The sequence below is a fragment of the Mastomys coucha genome, chromosome X, assembly GCF_008632895.1.
Source record: "Mastomys coucha isolate ucsf_1 chromosome X, UCSF_Mcou_1, whole genome shotgun sequence".
NCBI lineage: Eukaryota > Metazoa > Chordata > Mammalia > Rodentia > Muridae > Mastomys > Mastomys coucha.
In genome coordinates, this window is record NC_045030.1 from 85,345,994 (window position 1) to 85,371,998 (window position 26,005).

At 32.5% G+C, this 26,005-nt stretch overlaps 1 protein-coding gene across 1 annotated transcript in view; it reads left to right on the forward strand.

Moving 5' to 3' along the window:
• Dmd (dystrophin) overlaps nt 1-26,005 on the forward strand; it is a 2,056,279-nt gene that overhangs the window by 778,340 nt on the left and 1,251,934 nt on the right. Inside the window, exons 25-28 of the mRNA XM_031364700.1 lie at nt 1,086-1,256; nt 4,183-4,365; nt 13,619-13,753; nt 15,982-16,131. Coding sequence (XP_031220560.1) covers nt 1,086-1,256; nt 4,183-4,365; nt 13,619-13,753; nt 15,982-16,131 — 639 coding nt within the window. The remainder of the gene's footprint in view (nt 1-1,085; nt 1,257-4,182; nt 4,366-13,618; nt 13,754-15,981; nt 16,132-26,005) is intronic.

The following is a 26,005-nucleotide window of genomic DNA, read 5'->3' on the forward strand; positions in this document are numbered from 1 at the left end:
TTCTTGAGTTCTTTGTATACCTTGGATATTAGCCCTCTATCAGATATAGGGTTGGTAAAGATCTTTTATTCTTTATAATAAATCATCTATATATTTTCACTGTTTTGCGTTTAAATCTAAATAAATAATTACATCTAAATCTATGAGAACTCTTAAGTACTAGAACATTTTAAAATTGCATACCAACTATACAAAATGATGTAATGTGGTCATGTGTATATGCCAATAAAATTATTAACTATAACATTTTCTATTTACAAAGAAAACTGCTACATAGAACAGTGAAACTTTTATTAACTGTGATTACTAAATTATTCCAGATTATATTTAGAACTGTATAGCATATTCATACCCCATGAGTTTTAGAGGTTTTTTTTGTTTGTTTGTTATTGTTCTTACTGTTTTCTTGTTGCTTGGACAGTTGTTTGTAAAAATAGGTTTGTGCTTTAGTCCAAGGGTCACTTCTCATTTTTATAGCTCAGGCTGGCCATGAACTCTTGACAGCCTCTCAGCATGCTTGTATTATAGTCATGGTCCACAATGATTGGCTTACATAAGAAGTTTTTTGTTCTGCATGCAAGAAGATGTTAAGAGTAATTATGAAATAGCATTCTAATTTAATGAGCTATATAAAGTATTATTCTGGCATATTGCTAACTTAGTCTTTTTTTCCAGAAAAAGAAAAATAATGGGGGCATTTACAGGGTTTTCTTCAACTGGGTACCCTGCCCAGCTGTGCTGGCCTGGTCACCAATCCTTCAAGTGCTTTTTAGTGAGGCATGGCTTTGAGATAATCACAGCACCAGTTTCTGCCAAGCTGGATGTTCATTGAAACAAGAAATAGCAAGTAGACTCAGGTGCACTCAATTTTTCCTTCCATATGATAGGAAGTGAAAGTTGGGTTATTTAGCTCATTTCCCATGTTCTTTCTTACTTTATCTTTGCTATCTAAGATTTTTGTTTATAGAATGATAAGTAATATGGTCTAAGTAAAGCATTTTAATTGCCAATTCCTATGATTTACATATTTTTGTTATTTATTGTTGTTTTATTTTAATTATTGTTTGTTTCTTTTTTAATGGAAGGTCTACACCAGAAAGGAAGCCTTGAAGGCAGGTTTGGATAAAACTGTAAGCCTACAAAAAGATCTATCAGAAATGCATGAGTGGATGACACAAGCTGAAGAAGAATATCTAGAAAGAGATTTTGAATATAAAACTCCAGATGAATTACAGACTGCTGTTGAAGAAATGAAGGTAAAATAAACCAAAGAAAATAAAGAAATGAAAAATAAAATGAAATAAAACATTACTGTGGTTCTTTAAAATATCACATCTTACAGGGACATGAAGACGGTGTTTATAAGTTTCAATATAATCCCATTAGATTTGTAAAATAGAGAATAATTGCTGTTGATGAAATAATTAATGGAGGTGAGAAACTATTTTGCCAAAGTGTGATTTGTGAAGCATTTTGAGGAAGTGCATTTCATATGAAAAGATCTGAATCATCAGAAACAAACAATGTGAAAAAATGCATCATAGAAGTACATTCCTGTCACAGAAAATACTTCCAACAAAGATCCTAAGACAAATTGGGAAAGTAAATAATAATAATAATAATAATAATAATAATAATAATAAATACCTGCCTATATAAAAGAGATAGAGATGACTTGTGTTTCATTTGAGGCAGTGGGCAAATATCCCATAAACACCAGAGTTCCAGAATTGTGTGTGTGTTAGGACAGGAATCTGTATTTAAAGGGTTTCACATAAAAGCCTGTGATGATTTTAAATTTGATTGTGAAGAGGTCATGATGAGACTAGCTATATAAACACTAACAGATCATTCTTTCTTGGCCAATCAGAAACAAATAAGGCAAATCCTCATAGAACAATTAGTAGAACAACATGGGTGGATGATATGTCACATTGTTCCATTTTAGTCAAATACAATTAGGATTTTCCAAATTCATTTTACCTGTTTTGTGCTGTCCTGTAATAGATTTTCCTGATTTCTTTTTTTATCACCTATAATAAAAGTCTATAAATATTACTTCATATCTCTGAGAAGATTAATGTCACATTTTCAACTACTTTGTTTCTTGATGGATTCTTTTGTTTGGCTTATTCTTTTGCTCATTTTCCTTGGCCTTTTATATATGTTAATAAGCACTGCCTGCTAACTGATTGTAACAGTGGAATAACCAACATTTTCGTATTTGTATACATATTAACTCCCCAATCTGATCTTTTTTTGTTGTTTTATTTTCAGACAACAAAATGGAGAGTAGTAGTGTGCTTCAAATTTCAAAATTATAAAAACAATCCTGAAATTAAGTGAGCAGTCCAATCAGTTTGTCCACTTTGATTGGCACGTTTAAATAATTGATCTAGCCACACAATTGGTTAGTATGCTGGAAAATTGAAAGGGAATGGCTCAGGCAGCCTCTGGCAACAGTAGCTAAGGGAATTGGCAAGAAAATCTAATTTCTTGAGGATTTGCTTGCCAGTTAAGGAATTTCTTGAGGTCAGTTTGCTATCTGCTATGCAATGATAGGGCTTGCTCCAGTCATCTAGCTGTGCTTGTTTGAAGAGCCAATTCCTTTGTATTATTGGAAATACCAACTGTCTCATTAAGAGACAAAATAGAGGTCTCTTTATTCCTGACATTAAAACAACACTACTGTTTAGCAACTGATTTTATTTTTTTTACCAGAAAACAAAAAATTTCACCTATCATTTTTGTTCTAAAGGAAGATTTTGATGAGCAACCTCATGCTTTGAATCTCTTTTAGAAGCCATCATTGATTGTATTCTGAAACTTCATAATTAAAAAAAATATTGAATTTCATTTTAGCAGATGTTCTTTTATTAACATTTCACTGCTGTAGTTTTAATCCTGGAGCTTAGGATAACACATATTTGTAATAAAAAGAAATTATACAAGCATACATTTGCTTAATCACTAAAGCACTGGCATTGGTATTTGAGATGGTATTAGAATCACCTGGTCTCTAACTAAACTACATAGACTACTTCTTGTTGTGAGGGTTATTTGGGTTATGAAACTTCATAATAAGGAAAATAGATACTGTGGAGTATCCTGGATAATGTCAAAAAAGCAAAAGCAACAATAATATTGGTGTTAGATGATACTGAAGACCAACTTAAGGGCTTTGCTTAGGTAGATTAATGCCAGAGAGTAGAGATAACTCTCCTACAGAATCAGTTATCTGTCTATAAGGAAAAACAGAGTAAGACTGAAGTTATGATTTAAAAAGTGATATCAGCCATTCATCAGAACCAGCACAGAGCACCCAGTAGTGTTTGATATATTGTACTTTAAGATGTTTTGTACATATAAAATATTTACATATAAAATACTTACCTAAATGTTACTGGGTTATATTGTTGAATTGAGCTTCCATGTTTTCAAATGGACTTGTTCAAGTTTTAAGTTTGAAGAAGCAATTTTTCTTCCATAGGGAAAAGGATTCAGTAGCTGTGAGTCTTTGTGCTTTAGCTTTCTAGCCTTTTCCTAAGTTATCAATTACTGAAGAATTGTCTTTCATAAGAATATCTCAAATATAACATTAAAACTTTTTGATATTAAATCTTTTCATTTTAACTAGTTTCTTCACTAAAATCAATGCTAATTCACCTGAATAATTTGTAAGTGATGTTGATTATAGTCTTCTAAACATTTTCAAACATGGTATTAAAAGTTGTGATTGTTTCTTAACTGTTTGATAGAACTTTCTATAGATATACATATATTTGAAAAGCACATACCCATGTACAGATAACTTATCAAATTATTCTTATTTTTGAGACAAAGTTTCATTTTCTTAAGGTGTCCTCAAAATTATTATATATCCAAGAGTGGCCTTGAAATCTTTTTTTTTCCTGTATCTGTCTCCAAAGTAGAGGTGAATCAGATGTATAGTACAGTACTCTATGTGATCTATTATTAGCAAAAGTCTATTACATTTTTATATGATTTTCAATTTTAATCATATATAAATCTGAAATGAAAGAACTGGAAGAAGCTTTGGTTTTATGTTCATGAACTGTCCTAACAGGAATTCAACCGGGAAGTAATGATGTGCCAGATTAGAATGAATATTGGAAGTGATAATGTTGAGTTTTTCTTAAGAGATTATGGTTTCCTTTTCAGAGAGCTAAAGAAGAGGCACTACAAAAAGAAACCAAAGTGAAACTCCTTTCTGAGACTGTAAACAGTGTAATAGCTCAAGCTCTGCCCGCAGCACAAGAGGCCTTAAAAAAGGAACTTGATACTCTGACCACCAATTATCAATGGCTGTGCACCAGGCTGAATGGAAAATGCAAAACTTTGGAAGTTAGTTGTTTTACTTTTCTATTTCTTCTATGTCAAAATCATATTAATTACAAGTCTAAGTTTTTATGTAAATCATTTAAGCTAGAATCCCACATTCACACACTTACAATATATATAAATTGTGGCCATTTCTTAACTTTCTTAAAACCTGTTTTCAGTTTGTGAATGATCATGATAGATTTTGTGTTATTAGAGAGATGGCAAAGGATTTATGAATGCTTTCTGTTCTTTCAGTGGGCCAGAGTTCTGTTCAGAAAACCTGCTTTAGGGCAACACCAATTTCAGGGGATCTGGCGCCCTCTGCAGGTCTAAATGAGCACATGCACATGTGTTTATAGGGGAGCATTCACACCTTGGCATAAATACAAAAAAGTTTTTAAAAAGATATATTTGTATATATTTTATGGTTTATAAATTAACCATGTAAGTTAAAATACTTAGATAACAATTATATTTTACTGGTCTTATTAGGTTACAAAATTTATAAATACTAGATTTGTATAAATTACATTGTTTTGCATATATATGAGTGTACATAAATTTATTTAATTCTCTGAAATGGCAGAATTCTGTGAAGAAATGTATCTTTATTAAGATGGTTTTATTAATAATAACCGGGTCCTCTATGCTTTTTTTGAGACATATTGCCTAGCTAGCTCATTTTTCATATTTTCTATTTATTTATTTTCATGAGCAGTACTTTATTTTATCCACTTGTTCTATTCTATAGACTGGGTTTGTGTGAATATAGATAAAGAATTGAAGTACTGCATACAATTATTACTCTATCAAAAATAAGCAGCAATTTTTATTTTGAAAATACAAAAGGGAAAGAGGATATTAAACATTCAAATGGCTATGATTTCCAAAACAGAACACAAGTTGAACCTTAAATTTCTATTCCCAGATAGAATCATCTCTGTGAATATGTTCAATCAATAAAGGGTTCAGTTACAACATTATTTTTGAGGAATAATGATTTTGATAGGATTTTACACTTTTTGAAATCTGAAGGCATATGGAAGGCATTGTAGTTCTGACTGGTAAGATATAGAGTGAAATATTTGGAGGGTTGTTCTTTGATAAAAGATATATAACAAGTTTTGAAAATGTCTATGCCCATTCCCTCTCTTCCATTTCTTCTTGTATCTCCACCAGTATTACAAATTGATCCCACCCCTCCCCCCCTTAGCTCACGGAGTCAATTCAGTGGAGCATAAGTAACCTCAAAGGGACTGTAACTGTAAAACAGTTTTCTGTTTTCTCTTTCTTTCCTTGTTTCTTTGTTTCTTTCTTTCTTTGTTTCTTTCTTTCTCTATTTATCTATTTCATTCTTTTGTTCTTTCTTTTAGCCCACAGAGTCAATTCAGTGAAGCATAAGTAACTCCACAGGGTCTGTAACTGTAAAACAATCTAACTTTCCATTTTTTAGTAGCATAAAAAAATTAACAATAACCTCCTCAAATAGGGGTGAAATTTCCTTATCTCTACACTCTGTCCACAACTAAAGGCTAATATTGGTCTCACTGTATTCTATGGGTCTTATGGATGGTTCCTCAACTACCATGAAACACCTTGATATCTTCATAAAACAGCTTCCTTTTAGCCATTCACTATCACTGGATCTTACAGTCTTTCTGCCTCATTTTTTTCAATGACAGCTGAGCATTAGAAGAAGTGGATGTAATATAGAGATGTCTTATGGCATATGCCTTATCTGAAATCTATTGTTGTCTATACCTTGATCAGTTGTAGGTCTCTGTGTTAATCACCATTTACTGTTTACTGCAAAAAATAAATTTCTCAGATGAATATTGAGGGCTGTACTAATTTATTGACAACAATTCTATAGTAATCAATTTAATGCTATGAATATTGATCAGAATAATAGTATAATAAATCATTTTGTATAATTACTGTACACTAAGTTGTTTAGTCAAAGGAGTTCCATGACAATGTATTTTTATAGTTATATAGAAAAAATGGCAAAAACAATAAGAAAATATAAGTATGAATTTTCCTTTCACTTTATCTATAGTAAGTAAACCTCCCTATCTGTAGCTTACTGTTCCACAATTATTAAATACTGTTATATTTATTATTTTCCATAATATTCATTTAGAATTTGCAATGCTATTCTACTAATTTTGTGACTGGTTTTGTCATTACCCTTCTCTTCTGTGTTAATTTTCTTACTGGCTCTCATATTGAGTGTAGTTGCAAGTTCTCTCATATTTTGTGTGATTCAAATGTCTTTTCCTTGTATTAAATAATAGACAGTTGAGCATATAATTATGTAGACAGCCTTATTTTTCTAAAACTGAAAATATTATTCCCTTGTCTTTTGAATTTTTGAGCTGTTAAGAAGTCTACTGTCAAACTGTAGTCACTTTATTCTTTTGTCTACTGCCTTTTAATTTTCTCTTTATATGACATGTTCTATAATTTTGTTTTATTTTATGTGGGTGTGTATTTGTGCATATTTTTACTTTGTCATCTAGAATGTTAATGAGAACTGATGAACTGTTATATTGTTTCTTTTTATAATTGTCCTCTATTATCTTTTTGAATATTGTCTTTTCTCTGCTCTAACACCCTTCTTAAGAGCATTTTCCATAATATCAGTGAATAACCTCACTGTTTTACATTTTTTTCTCAATTTTTATAGGATTATTTCTGTTTTCTTACTACTGTATGTCTGATTTAAAATAATTCTGAAGTCTGTGATTAAATTAAGTTTTTATCTGCTTGTGCCTTAAGTCTAGTCATATGTATGTATATTTATAATTGCATATATGTATATTTGTGTTTTTCAATGAATGTGTTTCTCATATCAAGAGGTTTACATTCTATAAATCTGATACTTTATCATAATTTTCTGTTTTATATAATAACTCCTAATTAAGACAATTGAAACATTTATCATCCATTGGATTAAGTCTCACCTCACTGATTATAAGAATTTGATAATTTTGGTTTCCAAACAACTAAACCAACCATTTCAAATTCTATTAGCTGTCTAGTGTGGGGCTTTATTGTAGTGATGTTTTTATATATGTCTATAATTTCAAATATTTTTTGTTCCAAATCTTATTCATTTTTAGCTTTTAGAAGATTGTAATTTTTGGCTAATATCCTCTTACTAGTGAGTACATACCATGCATGTTCCTTTGGATCTGAGTTACCTCACTCAGGATATTTTCTAGTTCCATCTATTTGCCTGCAAAACTCAGGATGTCCTCGTTCTTAATAGCTGAGTTATATTCCGTAGTGTAAATGAACCACATTTTCTGTATTCATTCTTCTGTTGTGGGACAACGGAGTTGTTTCCAGCTTCTAGCTACCATAAATAAGGCCACTCTGAGCATAGTGGAACAGGTACCCCTGTGACATGGTAGGACATCTTTTGGGTATATCCCAAGAGTGGTATATCTGGGTCTTCAAGTAGATCTATTTCCAATTTTCTGAGGAACCTCCAGATTGATTTCCAGAGTGGTTGTACCACTGTGCAATCCCACCAGCAATGGAGGAGTGTTCCTCTTTCTCTGCATCCTTTCCAACATGTGTTGTCACCTGAGGTTTTGATCTTAGCTATTCTGATTGGTGTAAGGTGGAATCTCAGGGTTGTTTTGATTTGCATTTCTATGATCATTAAGGAATTTGAACACTTCTTTAGGTGCTTCTCGGCCATTTAAACCTCATTACCAGAACTTATACATTCAAAAATTTAAATAATTTAATATTTATAATTCATCAATATTAAAGTAAGTGTAAGAAAATTTTATTGAAAAACACCTCCTGCCTCATGGGCTCTTGGTGTCAGTCTTTCAGTATTAGTAAAAGGAGGAGAGACTCTCTTCATATTCATATTCTTTGCTTAAATGTTCATAAATATCTTTTTAATGGCACGATATGTTTATGATCATTATTCTGTTGTCACTTGCTAAATTATGCTAACTTATCTGTCTTGTACTCTATGGATTGTATGTGCCTTATAGAAACATTGGTTGCCTTTTATTCATATGAATTTTCAATCCCCTAAAATGAAAGCATCTTCAGGTATTCATGGTGCCTTAAAATATTGAGTTTAACATGATTTCTGTATGATTCTCATACCTTTACTACATGTTCCTTCGAAAGTTACATTTCTTTGCCCATTGTGTTAATGATCCGAGACATTACTTATGTATCTTATTTAACTTATTTGCTCTGGAGAATTAAGCCTTCATTCCCTTCATGAAGTGTCAAATTCTAGCAAGTTGCCCTTGTTTCTTCTGAACAAGAAAAGAAAGCCTCTCACTCTTTCTGAATATGCACACTTACTGAACAGATTGTGTTCCTTTTAAAATTTATTGTCATTTATTCTTAGCTCATACAATATAACCTTGCCACAGCCTCCCTTCCCCCCTCTTCTCCTCTCCTCTCCTCCCCTCCCATCTCCTTCCATGCACTCTTCCTTTGTTCCCTTTCAGAAAAGAGCAGGCATCCCTGTCATTTCAAGCAAACATGGCATAACAAGATGCAATAAGACTAGGCACAAACCATATCTAGGCTGGACAGGACAACCTAGTAGGAGGAAAGGGGTCCCAAGAGCAGGCAAAAGAGTCAGAGATATCCCCACTCCCACTGTTAGGAATCCCACAAGAACACCAAGCTACACAACTATTAATATATGCAGAGGGCCAAGCACAGACCTATCCAGACTCCCTGATAGACAGGTCAGTCGCTGTGAGCCCTTATGAGTCCTTCTTAGTTGATTCTGTCATCCATTTTGTTATGATGTGCTTGACTCCACTGACTTCTATAATAGTTCCTCCCCATCTTCTTCAGTATTCCCCAATATCTGCCTAATGTTTGACTGGAGATCTCTGAATCTGTTTCCATCAGTTACTACATGAAACCTCTCTGATGACAATTGGGATACAAACCAATATATGTGTATTGTAGATTATCATTAGGAATCATTTCATTGACATTTTGTGGTTGTTAAGTCATGTTTAGTTCTACTCTAGGTCTCTGGGTTATCTAATCTCTGATTTCCAGTGCTGTAATAAGTGCCAGGTTTGGGCTACCTCTTGTGATATGGACCTGAAGTTAATACCAGTCATCAATTGGCCACTCCCACAATCTCCGAGTCACCATTGCCCCGGATAGCATAGTTTGTAAGTTTGTAGGTTTTAATGGCTGGGTTGCTGTCCCAGTACCACCTGTGAATGTCTTGCCTGTTTTAAGAAAATCGTTGGTTCAGGCTCAAAATTCTCCATTTTTGGAGTCATCTCTAGGTCACCCTCATAGGTTCCAGGAAGGTTCCACTGCACTAGGTTTCTATATCACCCCTTCTATTTGTACTCTAACACAAATGATCTCTCACTGTGGAGAGTTTAGAGTTTCTCATAGTGGGAATATACTTACAAAATATGCAGGAGGCTATGTGTTTCAAGTTTTAGCATTGTAAAAACAGCAAAAAGAAAAGAAAATGAATATGCAGATAAGGGAGTAGATCCTCAATCTTGTTTGTTCTTCAAGTGAGAAACAACTTTCTGAAAATAACTATCTTCTTTTAGTCAAATAGTCTCTTCATGAGACCTTCTTATAGCTTGTGAAAGTTATGCCCTTACTATATAGAATGTTGCAATTTAACCCTTTTATTTCTTAAGTATAAAAACTAGCTAACAAACTCAAATAGTATAGGTAATATACATAGCCAAACTAAACACACATTTTAAAATTATTCATTTTCTATGACCTCAATTTTCCTAGTATCTTTTTATTATAAGATATGAATTTAAACATTTGTTACAACTTAGAGTTTATTATTTTTTATTCTTTTTAGTTTTCTACAGTCTAGCCATTGCCCCATCCCAGTCCCCCTCTCACAGTAATCCATTCCATTCCTACTTCTCCCTGTTTCCAAGATGTCCCCAGCTCCTAGGTCCTTAAGTTTCTAGATGGTTAGGCATATCTTCTCCCACTGAAGTCAGACCAAATCATCCTCTAGCTATGTATGTGTCAGGGATCTCAGATTAGCTCATGTATGCTCCATTGTTGGTGGCTCGGTTTTTGAGAAATCTTAGGGGCCTAGGTTTGTTGAGACTGCTAGCCCTCCTGTTGGGTTGTCTTCATCCTCAGCTTCTTCCAGCCTATCCCTAATTCAACCACAGGGTCCCTGGGTTCTGTGTAATGGCTGGATATATGTATATGCTTCTGTCTCAGTCAGCTGCTTGTATGGTGTTGGTGTGTAGACAGGAGAAAAGCCATAAGGGCCAGCAGAATGAATGGAAATATACAACCTCAGGTGTGGGGTACCCTCTAGAATATACCAGAGACCTAGGAGGTGAGAAATTCTCAGAACTCAAAGGTAGAGATCTTAGTTGAAACAGTAGAAAGAGGGAAGTAGCAAAGTCCTCCTCCAGTAGAAAGACAGGGCATCAAGTGGAGTGATGGCATTGCTATCCCACAGTCAAAAACTCTAAGAAGTACTCTGAAAAAATGAAGAACAGACTGAGAGAAACGCAGTCTAGTGACCGAGCCAACTTGGGATCAACCTGAAATTTCAATCATACGAAAACAGTATGAGGGTGATCACCAGTTCCATCTACTTTTTTTTTTTTTGAAGTTTGTGTTTTCATGTGTTTTGTACTTCAAAGTCACTTTAAATTCTTTGATTTCAGTGCACATTTGTGTTCCAAACTGTTACACTTAACAGTTACTCAAAATAAATTCATTCCAATTTAGAACTCAAGAGTATATTTTATTTAAAAAAAAAACTTACCTGTAAACTGATGCATTGAGCCTATATTGCTGTGTTGTTCAAGATGCATTTAAGAAAGAAGCCATCCATCCTGAGAGTTAAATCATGATACTACCTCAATTTGCACTAAAGTTGATATGACTTATTACCACTGGCATTTAAGATGATACTTGTATTTCCCTATTGGGATGTTTGCCTAGAAGGAAAAGAGGCTATAGATCAGCAGGAATTGGAATGATTTAAGGTTTATATAGTCATTTTATAGAAAAATACTCAATTTTCTATTTGGAATATACTGTATAAAATTAATAAATTATAATAAGTTGATAGGATTATATGCAGTTTAAAATGATGTGTTAAACAGACAGATATAGAACATTCTTCATTATTTTTAATGACTATAAATATGGGAGAAATATCAGGAATTTGATAATCATTTAGTGTCCCTTAAAATAGATGTTTTCTTTAGCCTTGCTATTGTTGGTGCTCTCAGGATGATGTGTTATGAAATTACATCATTGTTTTTACTATACTTAATGGATTTAACTCTAATTTATAATCTCATATATAATGTGAATAACTGATATGGTAATGTAATCAGAAATATTTATATTGCTATTAGCAAAAGAATGCTAGCTAATAGCTATGAAGCAAACAGTTGAATGCCTGCTAGATTCTCCATATTCTCTGCCATATGCTTGGAGTATCTTCAGCAATAGAGTCTCACCATCAAGCTGTGAAAGGTACCCAAGAGCACTGGCTTTAGCCTGTAGTACTTGAGGTACTCTATAGAAAACCTGTGGCCAACAACTCAAGCTAGGTTGTATACTTGATAATAGCATCAATGTCAAGTCAGGGTATTATCTCCACCACCATATGGCAATTTCATTTATATTTCTGTTTTTATTAGGAAACTTCTACAATATTAGTTTCCATGTTTTTTTTTCAAGAAAATTAATGTCACCTACTCTTAAATGGTTAAGGTTGTTAATGATAAACACTTTCACTAAGATAAATACTAAAAAGCAGAGCTATATAGATACTAAGTGTGAAATCTCCACAGCAACGAGAATGACAAGTAGTCCTTAAAATATACATATTCCTAGGAATACACATAATTTTTTTTTTAATTTCTTCATTGGTATTAGCTAAAGTGTCATGTTACTCTCCTCACTTTTACCCTAACTCATTCCCTTGGCTCTTAATGAGTATAAATATATATGTATATGCAGTTTTAGATAAAATTCATTTTAGTTTAGTTATTTAGTTTTGTTTAGTTATTTTTATTTGTGTGTGCCACATAAATGCATGTGCCTTCAAAAACCAAAAGCTGGAATTGATCTCCTGGAACTGGAGTTATAGGTTGTTATGAGTTATCCAATATGGTTGCTGGGGACAGAACCCAGATCCTACTTAAGAACAGTATGTGCTCTGAAACACAGTGCTATTTGTCTAGACCCACATTTTTATCATTTGTTAAACTTTTTTTTTATTTCATGGAAATGATAGGCTTTATTTTCATGTGTCCACTTCATTATTTGTTCATCTACAGAAGATTGAATATTTGTATTTAAATATTAACAAATATCATATTTCAAATGTACAAAACCATATTTATATTAATTAAGGGGCTATTTTAGTAAATGATAAAAGTTTGTTTAAATGTGGTCAAATATCTTCATTCATTTTAGTATGCCAGTTTTGTGTAATTTATTTTGATTTCAGTATATCCCCATACTTAGAGTTAGAATAATCCTCCTCTAGATTATCTCTAGGTATTTGAAAGTTTTCTTTAAGAAGCAAATTTAAAAAGTTTTATATTATGTATCAAAAGCCAACTAGAAGTAATTGTTCATTTTATATAGTATTTGTGCTTGTGCTGATATGGCCCAAGGACATAGTAAAAAAATATGATGTATGCGTATGTGAATATTAACTGCAATATAGAATTAAACAGTTAAATTAAATTCAATGTCTATTATTATGTAAACAAACATAGTCACTGATATAAAACCTTTGAAGACTTTTAATAAGATGTTTTTCATTAACATATAAATCTTAAATATGTTTAATGCTATGAAACAACTAGTTAAATACATATTCTAATTTTAAATATAAAGCTATTCATTTTGGGTGAATTTATAAGTAATGAACAGTGTAATTGTTGATGCTTGAGGAACCTAGACATAGGCATGCATCTTATCATACATTTTGATATGTCTATTTTTAAGACTGTAGTGTCAGTGAATGTCTAATTTTAAAAGGCAAATCACTGGATCCTGAATTTATTCATGTAATAAACTGTTTCCTTAATGACTTATAATTACTGAGGTATTAGATGTATAAAGTACCTAGTTGCATTTTAAATCATCTAATGCAAAGTAAAGGGAAAACGCAGAAATTAAATCTTCAATTTTTAGAAGGTTTAAAATTATAATATGTAGGGGCTCTATTTATTCTTATAAGGAAATATTTCATCTGAAATAATCGTTTCTTTCTTAGGAAGTTTGGGCGTGTTGGCATGAGTTATTGTCATATTTAGATAAAGCAAACAAGTGGCTCAATGAAGTAGAATTGAAACTTAAAACCATGGAAAATGTTCCTGCAGGAGCTGAGGAAATCACTGGGGTGCTAGAAGTAAGTTTTCAAGTCATCTAAATGATATGGTGAATGCAGCATTGAAAAGATTTAGTTCCAATGAGAATATAATATTTTAAAACACAAAGAAGAGAGCGTGGCTACTAGCCATGCTTCACTCCTGACACTTTGAACAAATCCTTTGTTTTCTCTAGGATCCTTCAAGGCCCAAGTACTTAAAGGGGAATGTCTTCTCATCTTGGCAATTTTTCCTTTTATTCCCTTCCTAATTTCTATGTGCTTACTTTACTTGCTTAAATCTACTACAAACTTCTAAAGAGATATTAATATAAAATCTTTTTCAGTACTGAAATACAGTTTACTAAAGCAAATTCTTTCTAGTTTTAAAACTATATATTATGGAATGGGAACATAAAAAATTAAAAGAATTTTAATGAGTATTTTAAGACTTTACTATATATTATATATACAAATGTACATTTTGAATACTCCCATGCATACGTAAGTTTTATAATGATTTTATATATATGAAGTATAAATTTCATTATCATGATGCCATATTTTAAGTAATCCTTTGAAAAATAAATAGCATTTTCATGTTTTTTGTCAGTCTCTCACATATGGAAACTAAAGAAAAGTAACCTAACAAAACATGAAAATGAAAGGGGAACTATTAGTGAAGAGAAAAGTAGCTGCTATTATGTGGGGAATAGAGGTGATGTGAATATGGTGAAAATTCATTATATGCATGTGGAAATGTTATAGTCATACCATTCTTTGTATAATTATTCATACTAATAAAATAGAGTTCATTCAGAGGAGACTGATGAGGCATCAAAGGAAAATGATAAGAAAATAATAGGAAGTCCTTATTATTACCATTTACCTTCCTATTGACTATTACATGTAAATGTATTGTTTGGTGAGGTTTGTGCTACTTATTCTATGGCATTTCAAATAGTAATATGAAAGAATAGGAAATTCATAGCACTTATAACATTCCTTGCCTTTAAACATTTTCACAAATTCTTAATTTTTTGTTTCTTTTAACTTGTATTTTTATATTACATTTTTATCATACTACCCCAACTCCTTCAAGATCCTCTTTGAGAGAAAAAAAAAATCAGCTTACCTTTATTTAACAAGTTGTCCGTTTATTTAATAGGTTATGCACTTTATTAGGATATAAAGAGAAATAATACTCTATAAAAAATTTAAAACTGAAATATATGCAACATATAATGAATTTTGTATTAAAGCTATGATGAGTTTCTTATTTATTTTAGATGTCAAATGCATATTTTTAAAAATATAACAGGGATATAACTATATTATTATTTATTAAAAATTTAAGAGCAAAATACATTGAAGTTTTCAGTTTTTGAAATGTAATAGACACGTAAGAAAGACACAAAATCATCTCTTGAGACAGTTTCATGTTTTTGGAAACAACAATCCATTGAAAGAATTGTTGAAGCCAATATCTACCATTTACATAATTGTGAGATCTAGTGAAATTATATTGAATTGCTTATTACCTAGAATGCCAAAAATTGACATTGAGATTATTTTCTTTGTACAATCTATCTGAAAAAAATCTGAACATTTTTTTCTGTTAAGGATTATAAAGCTATAAATTATAGAAAGATAGGAATGGTTTAACTGCACAACCCAAAAACAAAATAAAAGAAAACATTTTCTCAACATACACACACACACACACACCTCAAAAGAAATTACCCAGAAATGACAATGATCCAACCATTTAATAAATCACTAGGTAATATTTTTTTGTCAACTGTTACTTCTTGAGCATAAAGGAACTTACGGTCATTTCTATCAACTTTTAGTCCTAATAAAACTAAGACCACACTGTATCTATGTGAAAACATGTGAAGAGTAAAGGAGTTTCCTTGAAAAGGAATGGGACTTATAAGCTTTTAATACACCTATTTTCAGAATCACTTTACCTGCATGACACTGACTATTAAAAAAAAATAAAGAGGAGGCTCTCACTGAGAAAATGATAAGCCATTATTTCAAAGTACCGTCCAAAATGCAGATATAACTCATTGAAAAAAAAATCATATGCAATCCTTGAATTTTGAAGCAATAATGATGCTTCAAATTGTATTATCCAAATTAAATTTTGGTTTTCATTGTGTACGGCTAAATTGTATACAAATGAGAAAATATTTAGTACTGTTTATACATTCAATGTATTTAGACAAAAACAAGAAATATTAACTGTTGGGAATTTTTTTCAGTCTCTTGAAAATCTGATGCATCATTCAGAGGAGAACCCAAATCAGATTCGTCTATTAGCACAGACCCTTACAGATGGAGGAGTCATGGATGAACTGATCAATGAGGAGCTTGAAACCTTTAATTCTCGTTGGAGGGAACTACATGAAGAGGTATGAAGTAGGGAATCTCTTTAATCTACATTTTAAAAATTTATGAGTGACACAGTCTTTTCCAGTAAAATGAAAAAAAAAAAGTAATTCAGCTCAGTTCAGCCTCCGATTTTACAGCAGTGAGTGAATTTTTTGACATGCATGTCATTCCTCTTAGAAATACGTGTTTTTAAATAGGAAGTATGCTTTCTAACAAGAAGCTAAGGCATATAAAAAATACCATGATCAGACCTACAAACTAATATTTAATATATTCTCTTGGTGTTCCCACTGCTATGAAGAAACACTATGACAAAGTCAGTTTGGGGAAGAAATGGCTTATTTCAGGTTACACTTACAGGTGATAGTCTATTACTAAGGGAAGTCAAGGTAGGAACCTAGAGGCAGGCACTGATGCACAGGCCATGGAGGGGTGCTGCTTATTAGCTTGCTCATCATGACTTGCTCAATTTGGTTTCTTGCAAACCCACTACTGCAAGCAAAGGGACAATACTACCTTCAATGGGTTGTGTCCTCCCATATCAATCACTATTTTAAAATATGCCCTACAGGCTTGCCCACAGCCCGATATTATAGAGGCACTTCTTAATTGAGTTCACCTCCTCTCAAATGACTCTAGTTTGTGTCAAGTTGACATAAAACTATATTGTATCTTGCAATAACATGGTTGATTTCCTTCCCCTAAAATAATTTGTATGTAAATGTAAATGTCTTTCTCTTTCTTCCCTCTCACTCTTTTCTATTTTAACTTTTAGTTTTTCTCCCATATAATTATTTCCACACATAAATTGTGTTCATAAATAATTTGGTAATAATATATACATTTCAATTGGTACGCTCAAAATTATATGTTCAAAATGATTTAAATTGTTACTATATATCTGAGTCAATGTGCTCTTATGAAGAGCTTTTAAATAGGAAACCTTTTAATTGGGGCTGGGTTACAGTTGAAAGGTTTAGTCCATTGTTATCATGGCAGGAAGCACAGTAGCATGCAGGCAGGTATGGTCCTGGGGAGGTAAATTGAGAGTCCTATATCTGGATCCATAGAGAGCAGGAAGAGAGAAAGCCACCCAGTTTGGTTTGGGCTTCTGAAACTAACCTACATCCTCTAACAAAGCTATACTTACTCCAATCAAGCCACGTCTCTTAATTATGCCATTCCTTCTGAACCATACTATACATACATACATACACACAGACACACACAAACATATGTATATATATGTATATATATACATATACATATATATGAGGATTCATATACATGGCATGATTTACCTAGCAAACATAAACAAAATAATATATATTTACTACTCAGACAATCTTCCTCATAGTCTTCTAAATCAAAAGACAGATTTTTAGGAAGAAACCTTGTGTAATGATACTTAGTTTATTATCATCAATTGTTTGAGTATTTCTACTTTTGAGATACTGTTATACTTTTTGATTTACATCTAAAATTCCCTATTACTCTTACTATATGAATTTTAGTTTAGTAAAAATATATCACTTCCATAATATATACAATTAATGTATACAAGATGTAACAAGAAATCATATAAGGCATAGGGGGGAAAAGATAGAGGTTTGTTTATGTATTTATATAATGATAGCTAATTCCAATGTAGGAAAATTTTTTGCTTTAATCTTTATTTTATCCAAATAAGCATAGGTTATTACACATTGGAAAGAGGAGTATTTTAACAGTATCTTCCCCATTCAATGTTGAATTTATCCTATTCAATGTAAATAAAATTAGATATTTCTAGATCTAAATTGAGAGTGATTAATTATTTGATTTTGTTATGTAATTTACTAATATTTGGATGTTATTACCAAGAAAGAAATTATGGTTTAAGGTAAATAGTTCAAGTCTTGAATGAACTTAAAATACCGTATTCTTAATTTTTTTTTTTTCAAGACAGGGTTTCTCTGTGTAGTCCTGGCTGTCCTGGAACTCACTCTGTAGACCAGGCTGGCTTCAAACTCAGAAATCATCCTGCTTCTGCCTCCCAAGTGCTGGGATTAAAGGTGTGCACCACCACTGCCTGGCTTCCTATTCTTTATCTTTAGCAGTTGTTCATTTTCCATTTATTCTGTTTTGGGGAGTAGATTTCTATCTCATCGAGTATTTGTCTTATATTTGTGCACCCAATAGTCTTCAGATCAAAAACTCTTTATTGATCCCAAAAATTTATTTATGGTTATACCTTACCTGTGATAAGAATATAATCTGCACTTTCTACAAATTGCACTGAGTTGTTAGTACATGATTTTTTTAAATAAGCAAACACCTGTAAGGTAAACAAATAAACAAACAAAAATCCACTAATAACAATATTGAGGTAGTTTTGTTCTGTTTTGTCAATCCTACTGCTAAATATGAAACCTGCCCATGAGTCTGGATTGTATACTCAGTGAGACCCAGTGAGAGTTTGATAAAATTAGTTTTTCATTTACAAGCAGTTATCAATTGGAGATAACTTCTAGACTAAGATGAGGCTTGTATTCACTTCCCCTCTCAGCTCTGGGCCCTCAGACCAGGGCAAGCCCTGTGCCTACTAAGATACTCTCTATGAGTTCACATAGGTAACAGTCCTGTGGTGTCTAGGTGGCCTAGCTTTCATGGTTTGTTAAGTTTACACTGGATCTTACAATCTGTCTGCCTCCTCTTCTGTAGAGTACCTTTGATTGAGGTATCCCATTTAGAACTGACTGTTTCACAGGCTCTCACTCACTATATAATGTCTAGCTGTGGGTCTCTGTATATTTTCTCAGTTGCTGTAAGAGGAAGCATCTGTGATGATGGATGAACAATGCATTGATCTATGAGTACAGCAGAATATCATTAGCAGTCCTTTTATGGGTATAGTCCTTTAGCAGAACAATAGTATCCGTTTTTCCTCTTGGCCCCTAGTCTACCTAGCACCAGTTCTTAGCTACCTGAACAGAGGCAAGCAAGAGTTCTGACTCTTGCATTGAGCCTTAGATCCAAACATGCACCTTTTGTGCTACTATTGCAACAGGGTACATTGGAGGCAGGTCACCATTGAATGCAGATGGAAGTGTTTATAGATGTGCTAGTGTTTACCTTTTGCCTCTGGAGCATAAGGGTATATTTCAGTACCATATATAAACAATGGTCATTAGGGATGAAAGCTCTAAGTATGCACTACTGTTCAATAACCTGGGTTTTGGAGGATATTTCTTTTTTATTGCTTATTTTATTTATATATATTTCAAATGTTATCCCCCTTCCCAGTTTCCCCTCCACAAACCCCTATCCCATGCTTCTACTAGGGTGTTCCCCCATCCACCCTCCCACTCCCACCTCACTACCCTTGCATTCTCCTACACTGAGGCATCGAGTCTCCACAGGACTAAGGGCCTACCCTCCCATTGATGCCAGGTAAGGCAATCCTCTGCTACATATGCAACTGGAGCCATGGGTCCCTCCATGTGTACTCTTTGGTTGGTGGTTTAGTCCCTGGAAGCTCTAGGGTGGGGTAGTCTGGTTGGTTGATATTACTCTTCTTAGGGAGTTGAAAACACTTTTAGCTCCTTCAGTCCTTCCCCTAACTCTTTCATTGAGGTCCCAGTGTTCAGTCCAGTGGTTGGCTGTGAGCATCCACATTTGAGTTGGTCAGGCTCTTGAAGAGCCTCTCATGGACAGCCATTCCTGGCTCCTGTCAGCAAGCATTTCTTGTCATCTGTAAGAGTACTTGGGTTCGATATCTGCAGATGGTAAAGATCCCCAGGTCCCCAGGTGGGATAGTCTGTGGATGGCCCTTCCTTCAGTCTCTGCTCCACTCTTTGTCCCTCTATTTCCTTCAGACAGGAATAATTTTGTGTTAATATTTTTGAGATTTGTGTGTGGCCCCATCCCTCAACCGGGGACCATGCCTAACCTCTGCATATGGTCTCTACAGGTTCTCTCTCCCCTTTGTTGGGTATTTCAGCTAATGTCATTCCAGTTGAATCCTGGAAGCCTCTTGCTTTCCTAGCATCTGGGACTTTCGAGTTGCTTCCCCCAGTTCATCCCCCTACAACTCACATACCATATGAAGCTCAAGAAGAAGGAAGTTCAATTTTTTTTTGAGGAATGTAAGAGATTTAGAACTTTGTATTAGAAACATAATTGAATTTTATAAGGAGAATTTCTAATAGGATCCTGGAGAAGTTTTCAGTGGTGAACAATATTGGCATCTAGGCTAGAGATAAGTCACATGATATTATGATATCTTGCTGTCTTCTGCTTTGACCTAACAATTTGTTTCTGACTAAATTAAAAATTAATGGACCAAATTAATGAAGAAAATTTGACAGAAACATAACATTGAAACTTTGGTATGATTGTTGTTGATATTGCCTATTAAGGTATCAGTAAAAGTGAACAAGTGGGGCAGAAAGTCAAAATGTATAGTTTAGAGAGCAAATTAACACCATTCAAGAAACATTCTGTAAGAGAAGCTACAAGTATTAAGGAGTTTAATACTGTTAAGTGAAGGCCCACTTTACACTGTGACAAATAGAAAAGGTACCTGCAACAATGGAGAATCTGAGAGGGCGGGAGGCTCTGAGAAACCATTTTGTGAAGCATTGAAACTGAAGGCTGGGTTGCATAAGTCATTGTTGGTCATTGAGTTTTTCTTTGATTACGGTGACAGACAAGTCTCTAATATAATGTCTAACTAATTCATTGAGTTTGTGACCCTGGGTAACATTTTAATTTTTCTATTTCCTCATGTGTGATAATTAATATAATCCCCAAAAATTATTGTGACAAAATTATTGAGGATGGAGTCAAGATTATAGCACATATTTAATAAATGACATGGGTTTTTTTTCTTAATTTTTCCTGGATTGTACGCCAGAGTATATGTCATCTAACACATGGACAAGTGCAAATATGTATAAGTATAGCATTAAGAAAAGCATAGGAAAACAAATATATTCTAATGCTAAATGTAGCAAAACCTGGATGCTTTTAATAACTCAGTACAAATCGGACAGGATTGTGCATGCATTCCTTATTAAGGAGTAGAAAATTGTTGCAAAAGTGTTAAAGGATAAGCACTGAGTCAGAAAGCTGTTTAATAAGAAATCAAGAATTTTGATGGGTAAAAAAAATATTTTCTAAGTCTTAACATTAGATATTTTCCATATTTGCCTCAGTAATTCAAGTAAACAGAATGCTATAAGAACACTAAATATATATTCGAAATAAACATAAAACTAACACTAATCTTTACTATGATATATGTACATTATAGTATATATTAATATATTATACGTTATATATAATAACTTTGTAGAGATTTAACATTTGAAAACACACTTTTGTACTTTGTTGAAAACTGTATTTTCTCTGAGATAATACCCTTTAAATTTATTGTGCTAGTATTTAAAAATATGTTGTAAAGTTAAATGTATTTTTATAATATTTAATGTAAAAATTTCACCTATGAAATACTGTGTCCACATCACTGATAATCCTTCCTCCTCACTCTAATTCTTACTGAGTTCTTGTCTCAAATTATTTAAAAATTATCATTTTTATATATTATAAATATGTATACACACATATATATATGCATATTTATTTTATCTGTATATATAGGTGCCGTGCGTGTGTGTATATGTGTGTGTATAAACTACTGAGTCCATTTAGTATTTATATATTTGTCCTAATCTCACAGATTGGACTGAATATTCTTTGCAGGATGTCATCCATGGAGGACATCAATTTGCCCCCTTTTAGCAGTCACTGATCAGCTATTCTGTTTATCTAAAGTGGTACCATGCTACATTTTCCATGTCAATATTTGCATCCCATATGTCCTAATTGTACTAGTCAGATAATCCTATCATTGAGATTTTGTGGACCTGTGTTCCCTATCTTGACTAAGTAATACTATCGAGTTACAGGGATCTTGGTCCTCAGGCTATTGCAATCTTACTTATCCCCACTTTACCATTTTCCCTGATGTTTAGGGTTAGAGATCTTGTTGCTGACATGTTGGCTTTGGTACCTCTCAGACTCTTGTTGTTTTTATTTATTTTTTTCTTCTTTTAACCAACTGATGGTTAGAAACCAAGATTCAAGAATATAAATTGGGTAGTTGCTAGAATTCTTTAGATAATTTAGAAATGCCTAATAATGTCAATAGTATTATCACTTGGGTTACTGTCTCTGGCTATCTAGTCAGGATATGGTATTCTATGGTCAAGAGAAAGAAAATAATTATGGTCAAGAATTGTAAATTTGTTTTGAAGTCATCATTTTTTTGTTATATCCTGGCTACAGAAAAACATATTTTCCTTTATAAACTAACTACTATTTCATCTAAAGAGGAGCTTTAACCCATTTTCTTCTCAATTAAATGCTTATGTCAGAGGCTTGAAGGGGATTTTATTGCCTACCTAATGTTTCTTATAGCTGCAGCTATGCAGAGATAAGGTAACATTCAATTGCTTGTAAAATCAATCGTATAGCTAGGGATTTTATTGCCTATGAATATTTAAAAGAGATTTGCTAGATCCCATTCCTAATTTCAGAATGTGAATTTGCATTCAAATAAGAAATAAATTATTTCAGTTATTTTAAAGGCATCAGGCATTCTTCATATACTATATTTTCTAGTCTTAGAAACTATTTGGAGAATGATTAACAAACCAGAAAACAACTTCAAAAGCCATAAAAATCACATAATTTTAAGAATATTATAGTGGCTTTATATTCTCTATAAGTGACCAAATTTGAAAAAGTTTTAGTATACAGCAAAATGCTTAATAATAGTAATGATAATATATTGGTTATCCAGGACTCAGTTCTGTTCCAAATATGTGATAGTGTATTCTCTTTCTGTTCTCAAATTGCCTTATTATATGTAATCTTTTCTATATCAATTTTATACAAATGAAATGAGTATCAAAAACTGTAAATTGGCTAGAAACTTGTGAGCATTTAAATACAAATGTCTTTTTACCTGGAACCAAAGTACATGAGCATTTCATTATATTACCTCAAGCTTCGGTGGTCCTTGGTTTGTAGATAAGCTATAACAAAATGAGTATTAAAGGCCATGTAAACCTTCTGATTTTCTATATAGAGAGTCAACTCACTGCAGACAGAACATATCTAGAACATATTCACTTATAGTGATCATATACAGACTATTTTTCTTGGCATTATTCGCTAAACAATACAATATATCATGTATTCTTAATATTTATATTGAACACCACAAGGAATCTAGAGAAAATTGTAAACACCAAATAGGAAATATGTATATTGTATGCAAACACTTCATTTCATATAAAGAACTTGAGTATCTGCATAATGATAGTTATGGGAGTCCTGTTGTAGATACAGCAGCAAGTCTGTTGGAAATAAACAATTTCCCCATCATTTATTTTTTTTTTTTTTCACTTTGAGACAGCTTACTCTGGGGCCAAAGTCATAATCCTCCTGCATTTTACCTACAAGTGCTAGGGTGGTTATGTTAGTATGGTGACACAACTTCTGTCTGATTTTTCAACTTAAAAATAAACTTGGATCATGAGTTTAAAAGTATTAAAACTGGGGTTGGAAAGATGAGTCAGGGATTGGGAGCACTGACTATTCTTCCAGAGGTCCTGAGTTCAATTCCCAGCAACCACATGGTGTCTCACAACCACCTGTAATGGGATCCAATGCACTCTTCTGATATGTTTGAAGAGAGTAACAGTGTACTTACATATATAAAATAAGTAAATCTTATAAAAGAGATATTAATACTGAATGGAAATTGGGGAAGGAAATAAAAGGATGGAAGAGATAAGAAACAGAAGGAAGAATGTTGAATTTATCCAACATAAACAATATTTTTAAACTGAAATAATTTTATGAAATGTATCACTGTGTTGACAAATATGTGACAATAAAAATTTTAGGAATAATTAACTAAATGCATATATTTTAGAATATTAAATATTATAGCTATATATTTAGAAGTCCAACAGTATATAGTTTCTCATGAGATTAGTATTGTTTTAACTTTATTAAAAATTCATCTTTTTGCATATCTGTCTATAAATTCATTTATTTATTATTTTCCATTTATTTGTATGTGTTTGTGTACACACTTGCGTATGAATATGCATGCTACAACATGCAAGTAGATATCACACAAAATTTTTTGGTGTTGTTTCTTTATTTTACATGTATGTAGGTGAGTTCTGGAGATCAAGCTCATGTCATTAGCTTTGCATAGCAACGACTTTTACACACTGACTAATCTATCCTATAGTCCCTGTGTATAAATACTTTTACCTTACACAAAAGAAGAATCAGAGTAACAAAGAAAAAACAACATCCAAACTGGATAATCATGCTTTAGTATTAACTGTCATGATAGATAGCTGCAGAGACCCTTTAATTGTTCTGGATGATTATGACAAAGTTTTCACTCAGTGATGCATCTTACTTAGTAGGAAAAATAGACCAGAATGGTAAATACTGATTCAAGGCACACTGAAAATAATTGACTTTGTGTCAATCAATTACAGGGTTTATTTTTGTTGTAAAGTCTTTTGTCCAAGAAAGAATATGCTTTGTGATTTTGTTATATTAAAAAATGTTAAACTATAATAATAGTAATGTTTATGCTTGTTATTCATTGAGCCACAATTTATATCGGTTCTTTTGCTGTTACCTATATATTGTATCAAATGTAATTGCAAACTATTTTTCTAAAATAGATTTGGCAATCTTAATATTCAGAAAGGATGTTAACCTGCATTACTAGAGGAAGGCAGGCTACATCTCTTATGTTCTATGATACAGGAAAATGTCTAACAGATAAACATTGAAGTATCCTTACTAGAAGAGATGTAGAAGTAAGAATTTACTGGCAGAGCATAGAAGTAATCTACTTATGAGCACTAACCCTTGTATTACCCTGTTAAATCCAGCAGACCCTGTTTTTCCATGAATCAAGACAATTGGTAATAAGTAAATCTAAGTGTCAGACTCAAGCTGTAAGGGGAGTTTAGCAGTTATTTTGAATGAAACTGGGGCCAAGGTATATCAAAAAAATTGAATAAATTAAAGTAACTGCAGACTACTAGCACTAATCAGAAGCAAATGTAAATACTTTATCAGGAAAAAATCCTCCCCACAGACTTTGTTTTGTCATATTTGACATAAAATTAAGCATGCATGAAGAAAACAAAGCCATCATGAATCAGCATAAATAAAAAGGAACAAAACACATAATAAATACCAGAATTAATTTACATTATACAGTTTAAAATTCACATTATACGTCGCTGGAGAGATGGCTCAGTGGTTCACAGTACTGACTGCTCTTCCAGAGGTCCTGAGTTCAATTCCAAGGAACTACATTGTGGCTCACAATCTTCTGTAATGGGATTATATGTACTCTTCTGGTGTATCTGCAGAGAGTTACAGTATACTCACATACATAAAATAAGTAAAAAAAATTAAAAATTATGATATAATTTGAAAATAATGTATAGAATATTGTATCAATAACTAGAAGATGAAAATTGGTTTGCTCTCCTTGTATTTTATCTATATTAATTAAACAATTTTAATATCAGTTTATGCCCCGTTTAGAACTCTTTATGTCACTATGTCATTAAATGAATGAAATGTCAATAATATTGACATCTGCTTATGAGTAGTTTGTTATTATAAGGATAGTATAACAGTAAGGATTGATCTATACATTAAAGTGTAATACTATATATTACACTTATAGACTTGTAAACCTAATAAATATTGTTAATTTTATGTGAATAATACCATCTTATGATGTATGGAATGTTACTTAAAATGATGTAGAGCCAGAAAATGGAATGTTAG